This window comes from Dendroctonus ponderosae, unplaced genomic scaffold (genome assembly GCF_020466585.1).
Source record: "Dendroctonus ponderosae isolate FM_Combo_2020 unplaced genomic scaffold, Dpon_F_20191213v2 Dpon_F_20191213_9, whole genome shotgun sequence".
In the NCBI taxonomy this organism is placed as follows: Eukaryota; Metazoa; Arthropoda; class Insecta; order Coleoptera; family Curculionidae; genus Dendroctonus; species Dendroctonus ponderosae.
The window spans coordinates 8,029,294-8,049,233 of NW_026019116.1; the positions used below are offsets into that span (position 1 = coordinate 8,029,294).

The 19,940-nt window shown below is 36.3% G+C and overlaps 1 protein-coding gene across 1 annotated transcript in view; it reads left to right on the forward strand.

The window, feature by feature from the left end:
• The window catches only part of LOC109538822 (glutamate receptor ionotropic, kainate 2), a gene marked incomplete in the record, with an annotated part of 113,113 nt that overhangs the window by 78,119 nt on the left and 15,054 nt on the right, over window positions 1-19,940 (forward strand). The window contains 8 exon segments of the mRNA XM_048669735.1: window positions 1,086-1,247; window positions 8,815-8,901; window positions 8,956-9,120; window positions 10,955-11,130; window positions 11,969-12,022; window positions 13,061-13,225; window positions 13,445-13,600; window positions 17,419-17,622. Of these exon segments, the coding sequence (XP_048525692.1) occupies window positions 1,086-1,247; window positions 8,815-8,901; window positions 8,956-9,120; window positions 10,955-11,130; window positions 11,969-12,022; window positions 13,061-13,225; window positions 13,445-13,600; window positions 17,419-17,622 (1,169 nt within the window).

Below are 19,940 nucleotides of genomic sequence, written 5' to 3' on the forward strand. Positions count from 1 at the left end.
TCAACAAAACTTTTCTTTGGATTGCATTATCATCAGTATGGCTGTGCTAATTCTAAACAAAGTCGGTTGCTGTTGTAGATACAGTTATTTTTCTTTAATTCCTGCATATAATTTATGGTAACACCGATATTCCACTTGTATATTTCCAGGACTTTTTGTATTTATATAATTAATTTTACATTTTATTAATCACAACATTTCATGATTTCTATGGACTTAAACTGCTTTTATAGTATACCTACGCATCTTTGCACGACTGGTCAAACAAGAATCCAAGGGAAAGAGGATTATGAAAATTGTTTGCATGACGGATTAAATTTTAGCCAATTTATGACAGAATTTAACTTACCTGAAAATCGTGTAAGCAGATTGAAACGTCCAAATTGCCTGCTTCAAGCGAATAATGCATTTAGCTTTCAACACTCGGGACCCCTTTGAGAAGCTCCAATCTGATTAAATTTGGAGTTTACTCTTGCTCAGAGACACATGAATTAGCAAAAACTGATTTAAGCTGGAAAGTATGCTGAAATATGGTATGGAAAGTATGCTGATGAATTATTTTTAGACATGTTTAATGCAGTGAGTAGCAATTTTCGTGTTCCAAAGATCAAATAAAATGCAGTGAAACATGGGCTTACCCTGCAGTAAGCTGATTAAAAAAATTGGAGATAAAGACGAATGAGGATTGTTTGTAGCTTATGTGGCAAGTTGTCGACAGAATATCCGGACCAACCCAAACTAACTCTGCAAACCTTTACGTGAAACTAAAACTTCACTTTATGTTCTATAATTAGGTAAGCTGAATGGCAAGCAAATTGAATCCTTTTATCCTGGATTCAAATTTCGCCCTCAAAGTTATTATGTTAGACCGCTAATGAATCCTAACTGCAAATGAAAACCGTTTTAATTGAGAATTTCTTCTAATTACGAGTCTCCAAAGAGTTTTACTTGGGCAAAGCCTGTGGTGCAGTTCGGTTCAGTTCATTAGGTATAATTGATACAGCTGAAAAATCCCAGAGAAAAGTCGCCGACGTAATTCAAAGCAACTTTTAAACCTCGAACTGATGAGTTAATCTTGGTTTCAGGGGCGATTTTCACTGAGGACCAGAAAAATAGCAGCTCTGAGTTGGCCTTCAAGTATGCTGTTTACAAAATTAACAAGGAGAGGGAAATTCTGCCTAACACGACTTTGGTATACGATATTCAATACGTTCCCAGAGACGACAGCTTTCGAACTTCGAAAAAAGGTAAGATTGAGGACAAGAATGACGCTGAATTTTTAAGCTAAAAAAACATTCATGATGATTTTACGGTTTCCACTTTTCGTGCCCTTTCATGCAATTAAAAAATGCAGTTTTCGCTCTTCCAATTTTCAGCTGCAAACATATTTATACAGTTTGAATAGGAAAATGCAGAACTTAACTGTTGCCACACACAGCGCACTATTTTAGCAGAAGTTTCTAATATAATTCAGCAACAATAGAAGCATTTTCACATTCCTTGCAATGATGTGAAGTTGTGCGAATAAGCAAATAATCGAAAGCGCCGATTTTTGGAAATTTGAAAAGCTATCGATGTACTTTCGAATCGCGCGATTTTCTCGAATATTGATCATGTTCCTTCTAACTCCGACGTGACAGACTTATATTAATAAAAAATGATTGATGCCATATTGTAGGCGATGCGACAGGCGAAATTAAGAGGAATGACCTAAATTGCAAGAAAAAAGGGGACCGCCTCAATCAGGAAGTTTCCACGTGACACTTTACTGCCATTTGGGGGATCCAATGATTTATCGGCATTAACTCCGATTTGGGACAATATTGGCATTTTACTATTTTATATACCAGTTTCAGTATTTTCCTACATCTCCAGTGGCATCTTAACGAGATACTCAATCTTTGATCAGTTCGGAATTTAGGCTGTAAAAATCAATTCAAAGAATGTAACTAACAGAGAAATTTTAAATCGACAGGCAGAACGAACAGACGCAGAGAAAAGGTGGAAAAATTATTTTGTGAACATGGAATAATGGAGCTTCAAGAGTTTTTCTCCCACACAAAAGGAGTTAAATTCAACCATCAGAACGAAAGTGATTTTAAATACTAAGGGATCGGGCTGTGATTGATCAGCACTTTGAATAAATAGAGTAGAATCTGAAAAGGTCGAGCGAGTTCAGATAGTGTTTGTGTTCCTCTATCTAGTTGGAACTTTCGCCCAACACTGGGCGAGAATTACTGTAATTTGAGGATTGTTTTATTTATTTGTTTAGGTTTTCCTTGGCTCTTTCTATCGGAATTGTTGTCCAGAGACCAGATTTGACCGTTACTGGCTTCAACATTTTTCACTGATAACTCTTGGCTTCATATGGTTTTTTTGGCCCATTCTAAATTGAAAATCTTTATGTAGTATATACAGGGTGTAGTATGTACAGCACTGATACATTCTTGGGCTCCAAATAAGACGAACCGACCTAAGTTTTATTAAGAAAACATGTCTGGCTCCCCTGCTATTGATGGTCAAAGTTCTTAAAAAATTGATGTTTCTTGAAATATCGGGAGAATGGTACGATGGATTTTAACGAAACTCGCTCTGAATTAGTCCAATGTAAGACTCATGTTTTGGACAACTGGTGAAGCAATTTACTTTTTTTGCAGTTGATGCAACAATCCTTTCTAATTTTTTTGGGTCCCCGTAAAATCTTGTAAAATTCATAGCTTTTTCCGCAAAAAAAGGTATTTTTGTTTTCTTGCACAACAATTGCAGACACTAACTGCAATTTTAACGGACCGCCAGGATCGAAAAGAATCGGGTTCTTTGCAAAATATGGCCCTGATTTAGGAGCAAATCCACAGCAGGATTCAATAGAATCCATCTGAGCACTTTCCCGATCCAACAGAAGACGATATTTCAGATTGTTAATGTAAAAAGTTAATAAATGTTTAAACTTGTCAGTTGGCAAGGGAGCGGAAATATTTTTTGCGCAAAATCTATGAATGCTACAAGATCTTCCGAAGAGCCCAAAAATGTTCAAAAAGGATTGGGGCATCGACTCAAAGAAAGTCAGTTGATTCCAGCTACTAAATAAATAGTTTTGGTAGTTTTTCTCCAGTTTGCAGTTCTTCTGTGAGCACATTCTTATGTGCCGATATAAACTACCCTTTGTCTTTGCTCAAGATGAGCTAATCATCATCTGATCCACCTCGATAATGCAACATTGTCATTTGTGGGGACAAGAGAACACTTAATAATTGCATTACTCACACGGCCAATTATCTGGAACGTTCCGATTAGTCAATATTCCCGAGAGTCTAGAATTTACGATGTGGCTGTTCAGTTCTTTGGAACTGCATGGCAGACGGTCAATTACTGGACCGATTTTAAACTCAAATTGTAATTGCAAACATTGCGGCTTACGAGATTTTCTTTGCACTGACTGGCGTATATTAAGTTTGTCAGCGTTTGCAGTGTTAACCTAATGGTGAAGCTTCTTCCCTCAGTAATTTATCACATGCGAGATTAATTGTATTTTTACTAACTTGTTGGCGTTGCTAAAAACCAAAACATGTACACATTTGAAATTGGCAATTTTGCATTTTTAAATCAACTTAAAATCATCACAACATTAGGGGCCCGAACTGCTGATCATTAAGCCGCAATAATAATCGGCAGATTTTGCCCTCGAGAGACTAACCCGGGTGTAAATCCGGATTATTTTGCCTGTCAAACTAATGGCGTGTAAAATTTTTAGGCCCCAGTCTGTTCGCACCTAATCTTATTAAGTATCTTTCTGGCATTCTGTTCTGCCGTAATCCTGGTTATCTGCCACATTAATTTTTGGGCGATAAAGTTACACAGAATTTTTCAATTTTCCTGCCCTTCCAATTCTCGTTTTCGAACCTTAAGGAACAGAGGATGAAGAGTTATTTATTTATTTATTATTTATTAGCGCATAAAAACTATACGCTGATAAAAATTCAAAGTAGCAACACCACGAGAATTACCAACTGATTTACATACTGTTTTAAATGGTTTCAAAATGAAGGAATTTTTTGAACCAAGTTTTTCTACACTCTCCATTGAATAAGTGTTTTGAATAAATCATCTGCGGAAAATCGAGATCGAAACAAAATATTTTCGATATAAGGAAACTTCTTTGCAGCGAAAACCAATAACCGCTTCTCCGAAATAACAACTTGGATGGACCCGGAAGTATCTAGGATAATTTAAAAAGTTCGATACATATAGAGTTCGACAAACAATCTCAGCAAATGATTGATTAGTTTAAAATGGCAAAACAGGACTTTAGAGCGTTTAGATTTCCAGTAACAAACTTTTATTACTTGAATAAACCACTCAATGGAAGTTCCTTCTAGGACAACGTCTTACCAATTTATAGGGATGAGAGGAGTTTATGCATTCTAAAAACCGAATATTTCTGAACACACAGAATCTACGGCAACCGCCAAAATTTTTCAAATAAGCGTTAATCTACAAAATCCTCTCGCATGCATCTCAAGGATAAGCGATCTCATAACAAATCTGAAACACATGAAAAAACGCCAACATCCTTATCCAACCGTTTGAAAAATGATACTTAAACGTTAAAATGAACAAACCTGCTATTTTTCGATACAAAAGAAGGGTGAGTTCAGAATATTGAATGGACATTTGCTATGCAACTTTGAGAATAACAGGTTTTGATCCTTTTAAGCAAATGGAAACATTTTCATCGCAGTTCCACCCGTGTACAAAGGGATCTATTTACTTGCTTCCTGCTCTGAAATTCGCTTTATTACATTTTTACGCATGAGTATGTACATGATAAAAATGTTTGAATGCGACTCTTAGCCATGTATTTGGCAAACTTCACTATCACTTCAAAAAGCTGAGAAGCTGTGAAGATTTCTGCAATTATTGAAGAATACCGTTTACTTTGACCAACCGACCAACCAAATAGAAGCTACATTTAGACAACAAACGGACAACAGTTGCTTTACAAGTCTGCTAATATTTGCAGCTGAGCTGAAGCTGATCAGGACATGCAGACACTTTGTTTTTCCATCTACTGCTGGGTTGATCGTCTCAGAAGATGTGCAATGTTCATCAAGCTGGCAATCATTTTAATGAAGTTTCCGGCTTTGTTTCTGCGGCAAAGCACGGGCAGTCATTTAGAAAGCGACAAACCGAGCTTGGCAAGCATTCAATGCTAAAAATTCCAGTCGGGCCGCGCTTAACTGCCTCAATAAATATTTCGTAAGGGCTGAAGATCGTCGTATCTAAATATTAACAAACATTTCGGTGCCGTTCTCAAAAGTTAATTGGTTTTCCGAAAGTGAAAAAACATCACTTCGACCGCTTTTTAGAAAGACACACAACGTTTGCAGCAGTAATTATAAAAGACCGTGTTATGCTCAGACAAAAGTCCAGGTCGGCTTTTGTAAATTACCGCCCGTTTAAAAAGCCATTGTGTAACGGCTCGGCTGGCTGTTCCCTCGAGTGCAAAATACCATTGTTTCCATTAAAACAATCGCTTTTCTATTTGTAGTCAAACAGGAGCGGCGGTTTAACCGAAATTGAAGAAACTGGAAAAACTCGGGCACGCACTGTCTGACTGGGCTCGTGTGCCTGATTTGCAGCATCCTCGGTGAAATAAATTTAAATTAAATTGCCAAATGTATAAAAACGCCGACAATTTTGCAGCGGCTTGACGGAAATGTAATTGCCGCTTTGTGGATCCCACTTCTTTTATTTCTGTAATATTAAATGTGAATTTTTTCCTCTAAGCCTGGTTGGGATTTGGTGAAAATTTATTTTTGGAGCTCAACACTTTTTTGAGGAAATTAAATGTGGTTTTGCTTTGTTCAGCTTTGTTGTCAATTATCAGAAAATTTGTCAAGGCAACATCTAAGAATCGGGATCAGAGAAGGTCCTTACAGCATACTRTCTGGCTTCTTTTGGTTCATAACTGTTCTAGATCATTTCTCCCAAACGCGATCTTCTCGTGAACGTTTGGTGATTTTCCTAGGCAATTAATCGGAAAAAAATTGGTAAGATTGCTTGGCTGTTTAGATGGTTGAGCTAAATTTTTACGATCCGCCTTTTTCAATGGCTTGCCAAATGTGAAGACAAACTGATGTGGTGGAGAAAAACACCGAAACGTATTTGTAACATTTTAAATGATAAACAATAAAATTGACTGGAACCCAGGAATTTCCTTTGAATGTATGGATAAAGCAGGTTAGTTCTAAAATATGACCGAAAACTAAATCGCTCTGCATATCAATAACTCACAGGGAATACAGTTTGCATCCGCTGTAGCAAAACAAATTTTGGAAAAACTACGATATATTTTCCTCTACAGTTTATAGTGCGCTCTTATTAGTTCATGTTTCAAATTTGATTTGAAACTGTTTCAATCGTGGTATTTTTAATACGGCAATTTGATTTCAATTTTCTCTAAAGTAAAGAGCCGAAAACTGGCGAAGGAGTTTTGAAAGGACACACAATAAAACAATTAATTTAATTTACTTTGTATTTACGCACAACCTTCACGTAATTGTTGGTCGTTTTAGCGCGCTTACAACCAAATTCAGTTTCAAAATTTAGACAGTAACTTTAACTAAAAATAATTTTTAAGTTGACAACTGTAGAGCATGTTGATTTTTTTCCGATAACTTTCCCTTCTTTTTCTTCTCATCATAAAAATATTCTGAATTTATCATTCCGCCGTTAGTGTGCCACTAACAACCAGTTAATTTTCGAATACCTCAAAAGGCAAAATACAAATTTATTTTTACTTAAGTGCTATCAACCTAAGAGTTCTCAGGTTGCATTTGCGGGCCTGGAAAAAATATTGCGTGCTAAAATGGGCCAACACTTTCGAAATGATATGTCTAAGTGCCTTTTAGGAACGTTAAACATATAAGGATTTTGTTTCCTGGCACATGACAAGCTTTTCAGTCCCCAACTCTGTTTTTTTGGCCCAATCTTGTGAAGCAGTTTTTCAGGCAGTGGTTTCTTATATTTTATTTTAGCCAAATTTAATTTCGGAAACTACTGGGGTCGTTTTGCATCATAGCCTCATATAGCAATGTTTCACTCAAAATAGATGCTTAGATGTAAGTGCTTACGTTGAGTGGTTTGACCGCATGTTTAAAATATTTTAAGGATTTACAGAAATGCCTTAAATTTGACTCGTGATTTTTAAAGCCATTTATGAGTCGCTATAAGCATTGTAATTCCCTGTAGATATTCTCTCGTCTTTCTACTACTATTTACTAAACTTTAACAAAAATTTAATTTCTTGCAATGTAATATAAAAACCGTTGAATATTGTCTCAAAATGCACTAGTTTAGTTAATCATGTCCACATTTTTTCATCTTCCTCAACTGCTTGATAATTGTTAATTAAAATATTATATAGTTTCTGGTCTCGTTAATAGCTTTGCTGCTGATATGAGCAGTTTTAATCTGCTTTCTCAGCGGCAAATTTTAATTAATGCTTTAATATTTTCAGCATCACTTGTAGAATCATGCAATGGAAATTTGCTGACGTGAGTTTTCCTCTGAAAATGTTAAAAATAATATACATTAATAGGCAAATTTTCGTTAAAGGGTCTTGGCATTATTCCTCGTTTCATAAACTGGGAATTTTTTGCATCTTCTGAGCTTTGCCCGTGTCAGGGTCTTTGAAATCCTTCACCCATAAACAGTGATTTAATCTTCATTAAATTATTACTCTTTTTGTCCTCTACTCTTTATTTAATTCATTATAATATCTTCCAGAATGAATAAATGTTCCTCATTCAGCTGTTTGCTGCTTATTCATACCTGATTAAAATTACGTTTCTGTTAAGCTAATAGCGGTTAAACAATTGCCCACACAAAGTGGTTTCCGAAAACTTTCCAGATAATATAATTCCTAGCAAATTTGTCGTTATGATAAACCAGCAAAGGCCTACATTTGCCGCAAAATCCCTAACTGGACTAAATTCCTTCTACACTGACTACAATGCCGCCAGTTTTAGGGACGAGTTAATAATAGAGTTGATTATCAAGCTCTGTGGAAAATCCATGTGGAATTTCCATTATTGCATGTGTAGTTTTTGAGCCCGGAGAAATATCATAAAGACTTAGAAAATTTTGAAAAATTTCAAGTTTGATTGTATTCGCTCTTAAAGCCGACCAATAAATAGTCCGCGCTTGTATGTCTATGAAGAGAAGGTGCGGAAATAGTCGAAATTCTAATAACGAAAGAGAAATTCTGTTTCTGGCTTCAGAATCAATTTCTCGCTGTTTAGAGTTAGACTTGAGATGTAAATCCGACAGATCAAAATGCATTCTTAATTGAAACTTCTCAGAACAGCAGTTTGTTCAATATTGGCCAAGCAACCCACACTTGGGTACCAAAGTTGTTCAAAGATATTCGTCAGGTTCGGTCAAATTTGGCTTCTAAAATAAAAATCGTTCAGTCGTTGATGCCTAATCTGCTAATAAAGCGGTCGCTTTATGGCTATTTTTTAACCTACACCTACCTAACTTTCCCCAGACAAATGTGTAGATTAACTAGTCACTGTTGCGCTCACAGAACAGAGGTCTGACTGCAATTACAATGCGTTTTAGTTTTGCACTAAATAATAGAATTTCAAGCTGAATTCAGTTAAACTCCAGTCAACGACTTCGGAAGTTAGAAGCAGATATACGAGACTTTAGAACAATTTATGTGTGTAATTTGAAAACTTAGTTTCCAGCTACAACTAGGTTAACCTGGCACTCCGGCGGAATAATAAAGAAATGATTTACTTGTTTCAGCGTGCAGACAAATGGAGTTTGGTGTCCAGGCGATTTTTGGTCCGTCAGATCCCATTTTGGGCGCTCACATTCAAAGCATTTGCGAAGGTGGGATTTTCAAAGTTGTAATTGCATTTTAGTCGAATCGGCTTGCTTCTTTAGCACTAGACGTTCCCCATCTGGAGGCGAGAATAGACTTTGAACCTGCTTCGAAGCAGTTGAGCATCAATTTACATCCCAGTCAGGACAATATGAATCGAGCTTTTAAGGATCTGATGGCCTTTTTGAACTGGACGAAAGTGGCGATTATTTATGAAGAAGACTATGGTAAATATGAGAAATTTATTTTATCGACAACACTTTTTCCCTTGCTATTTTCTTTACTGGAAACGTTCAGTTAAAACCTATACTATCAACCTAAAACTCTCATTTAAAAGACGGTTTGTCTCAAAGCGCCAATAAAACTTAACGCTTGTTCTAAAGCCTCCTTTCTGCAACATATCTGGTTACTTATGAGTGAAATGCTTCAGTTTTACAACAGATATTAATAAAACACGCGACGTCCAGTGAAACTGCATTTTAAAGCCGTCTAGTAAATTTTCCCGAAGAAAATTCAAATTGAAGCTTAAGAATGTAATAAAATACGACAAAGTGTATCACGAAGTTGCATTTTTCTAGCTTTAAGAATCGTGTATTTCTCATAGAATTCATAGCGACTCGTTTTATAAAAATGCGGCTTGCGCTTTTATTTGATGCTTGAAATATTTCAAATAGATGAGCATTTTTCACATAAGTAATCTCGCAATTTTCCACACAAACTGACCATTTATAGAAGAGAAAAGCGTGCTATTCTATATGTTAGATGATTAATTGTATTCAACTGGTAAGTGGAACGTTCTGTGTGCTTGGAAGATATTGAAAAAAAAAACAATCGGAAACCAAATGCGATTGAAACTTCTGGACTGAAGTTTCCCCACTGTAACAATACTTGATATATAATTGAAGAACAATAAACCACTTACACATCAATCAAAAAAACGCCGATTTTTAATATTAAACATTGATAACACTAAAGACACGATGCATACAGACTTTCCAGGTTTTTGAGTACAAATGGAAATATTTGGGTCTTCAAAAAACAGCAGTCATATTAAATATTAATCAAAGAAGTTAATCTTCATAATTAACGAGCAAATATAGAGAAAATAAATAAAAAACCTCGCTGAGTAAACAAAAACAAGACTAGCAGAAGAGTTTTGCTGCAAAATTTGAAATATTATGTGCACTTATAAAGATAATTTTACTACACACAATAAAGTGTTAAATTTGAGCTGCTAAGTTAAACTGTTCTCGATTTTCTTTGACATTTTGCGCCTGCAAATGTTTGCGTCATGTTTTTAGTAAGTTTCCTTGGATTAAAAAGAAATATTTTGCGAACTCTAATTTGAAACTGAATGGCATCCATGTGGGACCCACGAATAAGCAAAATTATACTGAAACGTAATTATTGTGGTGTTAAAAGAGAGTGGTTGGAAACTAGATGTTGTGCGGCAGCGCTTAGGGGCAAACTTAATTGCCCCAACTTATTTCATAAACGATTTGGATGAAAATGATCGCTGTTTTAACGCAAAAAAGTTAAACGACGAAGAGAAACTAGCAAAATTCGATATTGAGCCACCCTTGGGAGGTCTGAAAAGCTTCAGGTTTAGTAGCCAGTGGATCTCTACTAAAGTGTTTCTATTATTGAGCAACACTTCAATARTATTGAACGTTTGGCGATCGCAGTTCGAAAATTCYATATAARATATGGTATAAGTAGTGYTTTAACTTGAGGACTTAACTGAAAAGATTAAKTCTAAATKGAASAAAGACKGGATCAGCTAAGAACCYTAAACATAGCAGTCGTTATTGGCCAATTTATTAAAGGTTTTCTTGGCGGTSATCAGCYTTGGATAATGTTCTCACAMTAAATTGGTGCAATTTCTTTAAAACCGAACTAAACACTTGTGCTGATGTKAGTAAAAAATATTGTGCTAAYTTTGAGACGCCCATTATAAMGAAAAGTTAAAGAAACTACTTTGGGTACTATCAGGATGCCCTGCAAGACATACTAAATTTAAAATATGCATGTGCGACTGTTATACATAAATCTAATTCGCAGGGCTTTTTAAATTGCAAGAACTGGTCAAGGCTCCTGGGACGGCTAAAATGGAGATGTATATTCGACAGGCGGGGCCTTCCACTTACCGGCAAGTCCTTAGAGAAGTGCGACAAAAGGACATTTTCAAGTTGATCATCGACACGAACCCCCGAAATATCCAACAGTTTTTTAGGGCGGTAAGCACATTGAATATTATTTAGAAGAGAGAATAGAGTATTTTAGCCCCATTTAAAATTTATTTTTCGCCCAAATTTTTCTTCAAACTGTTGACAAACATATCACAGATAATGTTGATGTTTGGACTACGAGCAGAAGTGGCAGCTTCTATAGATTATTTTGCACTGAGGAAGTGAATCGTAAAATTGTCGTTTAAATTTTAGTCATAAAACGTTTTACGCATCATAAGCGCTCGGTGAAATCAAGTTACACCACACCGAGTTTCTTGCAGGTATTATTAATTTTAAGATGCAGTAAAGATTGAAAACTTCGTGGAAATGTGCTGATCGAGTTCATCTGTTTGGGGGGACTTTATGGACTTCCTGTTCGAGAAGCGGGATGTTGTTCATTTAATAGCTGTTAGCATTAAAAAGTAAATTGCTTAGTAAGTTTCTTATAGTTTCCAACATTAAACTAACTGCTATTGCCAGTCTGTGAGTGACGATTAAAAATGTTTGTTTTATGGCATAGTGGACCAATATTTAAAATTGGCCTCTGGAGGTATTTAGGATGTTTATACATAAAGGGATTATTTAAAAAACCCGATAAGTTTGTCCAATGTTGTTCCCATTGAACCCCAATTTGACTCCAAATCGTTCATAGCGCGTTAAGGGCTCGATATTCGACGATATCTATTCGTATTTCCGTGTTTAAAAAAATTGTTAACTCAAGAAGATTGTTTCCAAATATTTTTATCCAACTTACCTCGCATGTTTCAAAGAATGAGCTATTTGTTACGAAACAATCCTCTATGGTTTATGTTTATAAATATTGACAATATTTGATTTATAATTTCAGGTCCTACAGCTGCAAATGAACGACTACAGATACCACTACATGTTCACTACTTTTGTGAGTAAAACTAGTTTCCTTTCCCTAAACTTCTGTTATTCTACCAACAAATCGCTCTACTAAAAGTTTATTGGAGACTCCTGCAGATATTCTAAAAAGCTCACAACCTGCAATGTTCATGTGTAGTCTTTAGTTTAATCACAGCGATGCTGAAGAACTCGTTCGCTATCATCGAGCGAAGATAGCGCGCCAGCCGCCAGTCCGATTAAAATTAGTACCTATTTTTAGCTAGTTTTTCAATGGAAAATCGTGGTTTTTTTGAGAAAAAAAATGAAAAGGCTACCTAGGTCCTTTCTGGAGTCCTTTCTTAAGTTCATTTCTATGCGCAAAAGCTAAAAAATAGAACATACCCGCATACTATATCGACACCCGCACTGTATAAATATTAGCTGGCCACTTTGGAAACCTGTTTCACAATGTCTCCATTAAAATGTCCATTTAAAAACAGTCGTTTAGCCTCCAAGTTCACTTATCACAACGGCGATTAAATGTCAACGTAAAATTTTGCATACCCTGGAAGTAGATGATTCATCATCAGCTTGCGGAAGCACCTTCGCCCTAAGAAAATATCTTTTAAAATGTTCGAAGAGTGCAACTTTGGCACGATACTAAGAAACTTGCTATGAACTTTAATGGAAAGTGTGTAGTCCCTTCGCCTTGAGCATGCCGTCAAGTCAGCCTCAAACATTTTCCATCAAAAGTTTATTTATAATCCATGTAAAACCTGGAGAATTAATGATTGCGAATTTAACTCTGCAAAGCGGCAGACTATCTCGAGAAAGGTTTTGAGTTTAGAGGAAAAAGAGAGCCATCAGTTTGACGCATTAAATAAGAATTTTGCCACGCAGTCTGAACAGTTTAATAATGAAACTCTCTAATAAAGCTCGGTTGTTTCGCCGGTTCGCAATTTAGCTGCAATAATCGTTCTCTAGCGAAAATTTAATGGTTACAAATTTGCACCAGTCCTGAGCCAAATGTCACATACGGCACGATTTATACTTTAAACCTTCGTAATTCACATTGATTTATCTTTACTAGGACTTGGAAACCTTCGATCTGGAAGACTTCAAGTACAATTCAGTCAACATAACAGCGTTTCGCCTAGTCGACGTGGATCATCCTAAAGTAAAAGACATTTTGAGCACAATGGAAAAATTCCAACCCATCGGACATGCAATTTTAAACAGATCGGGGATAATTCAGGTGAGCATGAGAGTTTTTGAGTGAAATTGGCACAATCGATTTAACTGGTAAATATAGTAAATTATCGTTAGTCCACAAAAACCCTGCTTAAGGAGAAGGTTATACTAGCGTTACCCCACTGTTCAAGTGTTGCAGTTTTAGTTAGGGAATCTTAAATATGACTGCATGTGTACGCTTTGTCTTGCAACATTAATAAACCAGATATTCCACTTTTTATAGGCTGAACCAGCCCTAATGTATGACTCTGTCTACGTTTTCGCCAAGGGATTAGCCGCAATGGATTCAGGACATTCCATTAAACCCACAAATCTATCATGTGATACCGAAAAACCCTGGGACGATGGCCTGTCGCTTTATAACTACTTGGATTCGGTGGTAAGTTGCCTTTTTGCTTCCAGCCACTAGTTATTAATCTAGTTTGGTCTCAACTGGCCAAAGTTTTGATCGAATTTGTACGTGGAGTTTGGATATCGAACTGAACGTAATTACTTCTGGAAAGAATAACTCGATTCATAATTTCGTGCGGTAACTTAGTTATATGTTGTGGAAATTGATCAGCTAGAAGCAGTCGATAGACCATTACGTCTCCATAAAAAGTGTACTATTTATTTTGTGATAGTCAATATAAGCAAGTTTAATGCCGCTTTAACCTGAAAAAAAAACAAATAGCTTAAAACCTTATGTGTTGGGATAGTTTTTCCGAGGCAACGAACACTAGTTTTCCAAAAAAAACGCTGTGATTTGTCTGAATGAAAAATGCAGAGCAAATCAGGTTAAAAGTTTGTTCGATTAACCCTCGTTTCGTAGCACTCACGATTGCGTCCATTGAAAATGACTGCACAAATGAAACGAAAACACAATTTTAGCCGAAACAATGAAGGCAAAAAGCAAAGAAAGCATGCAAATTTTCGGATCTGGCATTAAACGATTTCCATTGTAAATGCATCAACGTTTAAGCACTATTAGTTCATAATTTATAGCTTGCGGCTTGTCGGACGCTGGTTGCGTGAACCAATCGAACATTCTCCGATTCATTAGAGCGAAAAGCTACTGAAAGAGGAATTGACGTTAATTAAGGGAGTGGTGCGTAAGGAATTGAAGTTGGGTTTGTTTGCGCTAAATTGTTATGAAAAACATTACTTTTTGGGATGAGAACAGTTGCAATGCTCAATCAGATTGTCGGCACATAATGTCGTCAAATTAGGCCAAATCAGGAAAAGTCGTCGGAAAAACCTCAAAACTAAGTGAAGGATTCGGCAAGAAAACGGAGCTTCATTAAGTCAGTAATGCAGTACATTAACGAACCAAATTTATCCCAATTTTGAATCTAAAAGGGTTGATCTGAAACTCGGCTGAGAAAAAACAACAAAGTCGGACTCAACTGCACTTTGTGAGGTGAATTTGCACGGTGAATGAGGATTCCCCTGCCCCCATAAGATGAGATTTCCTGATTCACTCGCCGATCTATTGAATTAGAGTAAATGAATCTGACAATGTTCGTTTATTTAAGTGTTTTCCCACGTTTCACGTATCAGCAAAAGTGCGCTGCTGCCGATAAAAGTCCTCATATATTGGACATTAACGAAATTAAACTGGATTATCCGGAGTTACTGGAGAAATAAAAACCATTCACCTTACACATTTATTGGAACAAGATATTCGAAAACGAAACATAACACTTTGCTTCGATAGCTTCTGTAGTCGGATGAGAACATTGAGAAGGGAGGTTTCGATAGCTGCAACAGTGGTGTATGTTTAACATGCTATTTGACTAATCCCAGCCACTTGGTTGAAGTGTTTCCTTGATTTCCTGCATAGTTATACAAAGTGTATTACGTTTGGTATAAAGAAGCTAATACAGTGGAATAGTAGAAGCGGAGTGAAAACGTAATTTCTTCTGCAGGGGCAAAAAATTGTTGTAACATAAAAAAATATATATTGAGTTCTAGATCCATAGATCTCTTTTGCAAAAGGAAACGAAAAATAGCGAACCTTCTATCTAAAATCCACCTAAAATGCACCGGAGATGGTCAATCTGATGATCACTGCCCTGTAAAGACAGCAACAAATCACCACCCTTTTTCCCGAAGTTTCAAGTATCAAAGAAATACGTTTTCATGGCTTGTTGTGTTTTTTTTTGCAACTGTTGAACATTCCTAGTGAAACTGATGTTGAGCAGTTTGCCCATCAATCTGCCCAGGCTGGGTTCGTATGGACAACTTCCTACTATGTGTTATTTATGTACCGCCATTTCAGATAGAATCTGGTTTACTTGAATAGCCCCTGGGATGGAAAATTGGCATTTAAAGTGGAAAGGTCGGAGGCGCTTTCGTGAATCCTGAAAGTTTCATCTTGCCACCATATTCAGCAATTTGAACAATTTTTGAAACTGGGAATTTTTTCAAAGAGGAAAGTGTCGATTTGCGTTTGAAAATTCGTATCTGGCGCCGAAATTAGGCTGAAGAATTGAGAAGAATTTCATTGGAATGGGCAAAAACTCTTTTATGATCGGTGAAAGTTTGAATTCTAAACCGACCTCTGGAACTTCCGAAGAACATATAACCAATTTGTGACCTACAGGCAAAAACTCTTATCTCTATCATACCGAGTATATCGCACCTATCCAGAGCTTTTAGCAGAATTCCGATACATTGGGGGGGTTATCAAGGAAAAGTATTATGTTTCGTTATCAAATAGCTGGCTCGAGTAAGTGCCTGAGGTGAGCCGTTTTATTTCTCGGAGAAACCCTTATATAATTTACATTTGGAAACTAGACCGACTTTGATAGGCAGTTCCGCTCTATTCAAACGAAAAGAGTTGTGAAAAATGGCAATGGAATTGAATCCGAAGGGGCAAGATATTTGTTAAGAAGAAGTTTTACTCTCTGTGATCAATCAAAACAAGAACTCATACAGAAAACAAGCTGTTCGCTATTTTATCAAAAGTTTAACGTGCCTGGGTCTTATTCACTTGAGCAAGTTTTTCCCCAAGAACAATAAATCGTTCTTAAATGGACAACGATAAAGTCGTTTAGGAAACCTAAGTCTGACCATGTAGACGAACTTAGTCGTAAAGTTACCCACCTGCAAAATATATAAGATATAATATGTGGTGGTGGTAGGAAAGCAAACAAAATAACTGTAGCAAAACAAACACACAATTTCATTACTAAAACATCAACAGTTTTGCACCGAATCATATGCCAAGTTTGTTTATTTGGCTCCCTTTCACTGGAGACAACGAACACATTTCCTTCCTTCAGAACCCAAAAGTGTATCATATAAAATTAAATTATGCATTATCTTCCCCGTTCGGGCTTACAACGCAAATAAGAAACTCCATTTCTTTTGTTTCGATACCAGTATGGGTTTGGTAATCGACAATGATGCGAAAAGTTTTTCGGTTATTCCGAACGGAAGAGTCTCGAACTTTCGCAGGCATCCATTAAAATTGAGACTTTCTTATATATATTGATGCGGATAGTTTGCTGTCTTGAGAGTTACTTGCACACGCAACAATTTCGCCTTTTATTTTAGGGCTTGCTTATACTCGTATATCCAAGACAAGTGAGATTAATTAGGATTTTATTAGTAAGGGCGGTACCAACATACAATAGAAATGATTATTACCAGCTTTCTGCAAGCGGGCGCCCCATCCTCCATTTTCCACCCATAAATCATTCTAAAGCTCATACTAAGCGTATCTCCAACTAGGGCATATAATAATGCAACAGTTTTTTAATTACGTTTATTATTGTAATTGAATTGAAGACTGTCCTGACTGAATCTCCACTACATGATCTTTCCCTGACTGGAAAGCTGGATCCGTACTGGCCGTTTATGTAAATTAGAGCATATATAGTTATGATAGACCCAGTTATGGTGTGATGAAAGGTGCAACACCAGAAAATGCATCTCACATCCAACCCAGTAAAACCTGTTCGCCAGAGTAGCTGGGATTTATTATTTCGTTGGCTGAGAACTTGACAAATCGTTCTGGAAGCGACGGCTTTCTGGAAAATGAACTCCGGGATTTTTGTATGGAAATAAGTTCTTGCTCGTTCGTGTGTCGACTTTGATAGTTTATTGCCACCGACGAATAATATATCGTCTATGCTAAGTTGTTAATTGCTTCCCTTCCGAATAAGGACACCGGAAAGGCGCAACTAAATTCCATTTTGAATTTTTCTTCAGTCGAATCTACACGGACTCACCGGAAACTTGGAGTTTCAAGAAGGCAAGCGGACGAACTTCAAGGTGGACTTGCTCAAGCTGAAGAAAGAGGAAATCAGAAAAGTGGGAACCTGGACACCGGATGACGGCATTAACATTACGGATCCAAATGCTTTTTATGATCAACATGCGCCCAATATCACTTTGGTGGTCATGACGAGAGAGGTGAGAAGCAGGCTAAACTCTAATTTCTAATTCTCTAAGACGAAGAATCTTTAGAGGAAATTCCAATATAATAAGCATTCCAATATAATAAGCAAGTAAGAATATTCCTACTTCGCCGGAAGTATATTTGAGGAGCGAACTAAAACATTTAAAAACCCCATTTTCAAGTCAACTAAAGTGCTATTAAATTATTTAATGTCAACATTGTCTACCACTTTCAAAGACACTCTATTATGTTCAGTACGTTTAAAATAAAACCAAAACTCTGAATGGAGTAGAAGAGATTTAGACCGAAAACAAATTGACAGTGCTGTGAAAACCTATTTTGAACCGATTTCCTGCCTTTAAAATAAGGGAGATGCTCATTTCCGACACCGTTCTTTTACGGAAACTTTATTTTTCATTTTTACTTTGCGCATTTGTTCTTGTTCCGCCCTCTCAGTGGAATATGATGGCGTTTAAACAAGTTAGTTTATTTTTTACCATCAAATGAACAGGCAAATGTGAAAATTGAAACAAAGAATCAAAACCAGTGTACGAGAATACTGTGAAGAATAAGTTTTGGCATTTTTTTGGACTTCTACTCGAACAGCAAATGGACCGGTTCAACAGTTATATTTTACTTCAACAAAACCACTTTAAGCGCATTGCAAAAAATGATTTAAAAAATCGTCGAGTCCTTCAGAGTGAGTCCAGCCAAGACCAGAAGGCGTTGATCTTCAATCAAGTTTACTAATATACTTATCCCACAGAAGAAACACTGTCACGTTTTGCTTCTAACACGTATAGGATTTTTTTCATATCTAGGGAACTAGAAAATTTAAACAATTCCTGATATTTATCAACGTGAGGACATTTTATATGGTATCAACTCAATTCGGTAATAAAAATCATATTTGATTTACCCAGAAGCCGCTGTGAAATATACGCTATAATATAAAAAAATTACTCCAAATCGAACGTCTGGAATATCCAAGTAAATATTTCGTACCAACTTCGTCCGTAGTTTCAGTCCGAGGTCCGAAACTTTGTTTCAAAATTGCTTTGAAATCAAACAGGAAAATACCTCTTGCTGATTGGAAAGCTACGCAAAGCTCAATTCGAATGCTTCAACTTACCCGATATTAGAACTTTCAACGCTTCGACTGCGAAGGATCATATTTAGTTCAGATCTGGCTTGGCTTATAAAATATAAATGCGCCAATTTTTCGTCGTTTGCGAGTAGAATTTTAAAATTCGATTTTACTTAAATTGTTTTGTTGGAAACAGAATTATTTAGGACTTACTCTGCAACATTTTGATGGGATAATTATCAGTACTCAAGATTCGTAGAACATTTTACAAACTTTTGGTACCTAGACCGAAATAATCGCCAATTCAGTGGAAATTATTTAGTAACTAAAACCCAAAAATCAGCAAAAAACTTAGGACCTAAAGCTTCTTATCTGGATAATTTTTATTTAGTGCTTTAATTGTGACTTTACAATGGGATTTTCGGTTACCTAATCAAAAATATCCATTTGATCCGATAGATAATATGTATACTGACATCAGTTAACTTGGAAAAGTTGAATAAAGTGCCTGAAATGAAGCTGGCGAAATATTGAAAGTGTGCAAACTCTGAAACGAAGAATTATGATAACCAATAAATTCAAATCCCAAGCGTAACCGGAATATCAATATTGTAATGGAGCTTAGCTGAAAGCGATCGGTTCCGGATTAAATTTGATTGAAAACTTGAATAATCTTTTGAAACTCGGATGGAACTGTTTAGACATTTTGTACGCAGCATAATGCGATTTAGTAAGGATGACTTAATTATCTACCCAACATTGATATTCAGCTTAATATAGGAGATCGATGATACCGTTTGGACCAATCAGTTGAGTCAACTTTTACCAGCAAACCAAATTTGAAATATCAGCGCGAGTGTATGGTATTGATGCTTGTAAGTTCGAATAAATCCTTTTCGTATGTAAATAATCCCATTGGTAGCGCCAAAATGTGTTGTTGGCTTCTGCATAAAAAGGGAGGATGGGAATATATGACAGGATCAAGAAATCACATGTTTTTTTACTCTTTCTGTGGATTTTGGTGGGTTTAGAATGCGAGACGAAAGTGGAAAACCGAATAGCTTTTATTGTATTGTGAGAAATAAAGAAGGCCACACACTTGCAAAGTTTCTAGAGATAATACACTACTAAGGTAGTCAATAACGAATGGTCCAACAACTAACAGAAAAACAAATGTTTTTGTGCTAATAAATTTAAAAACAAATTTTTAGATTGTAGATAAGTTCTATATTGTTGAGGCAGATT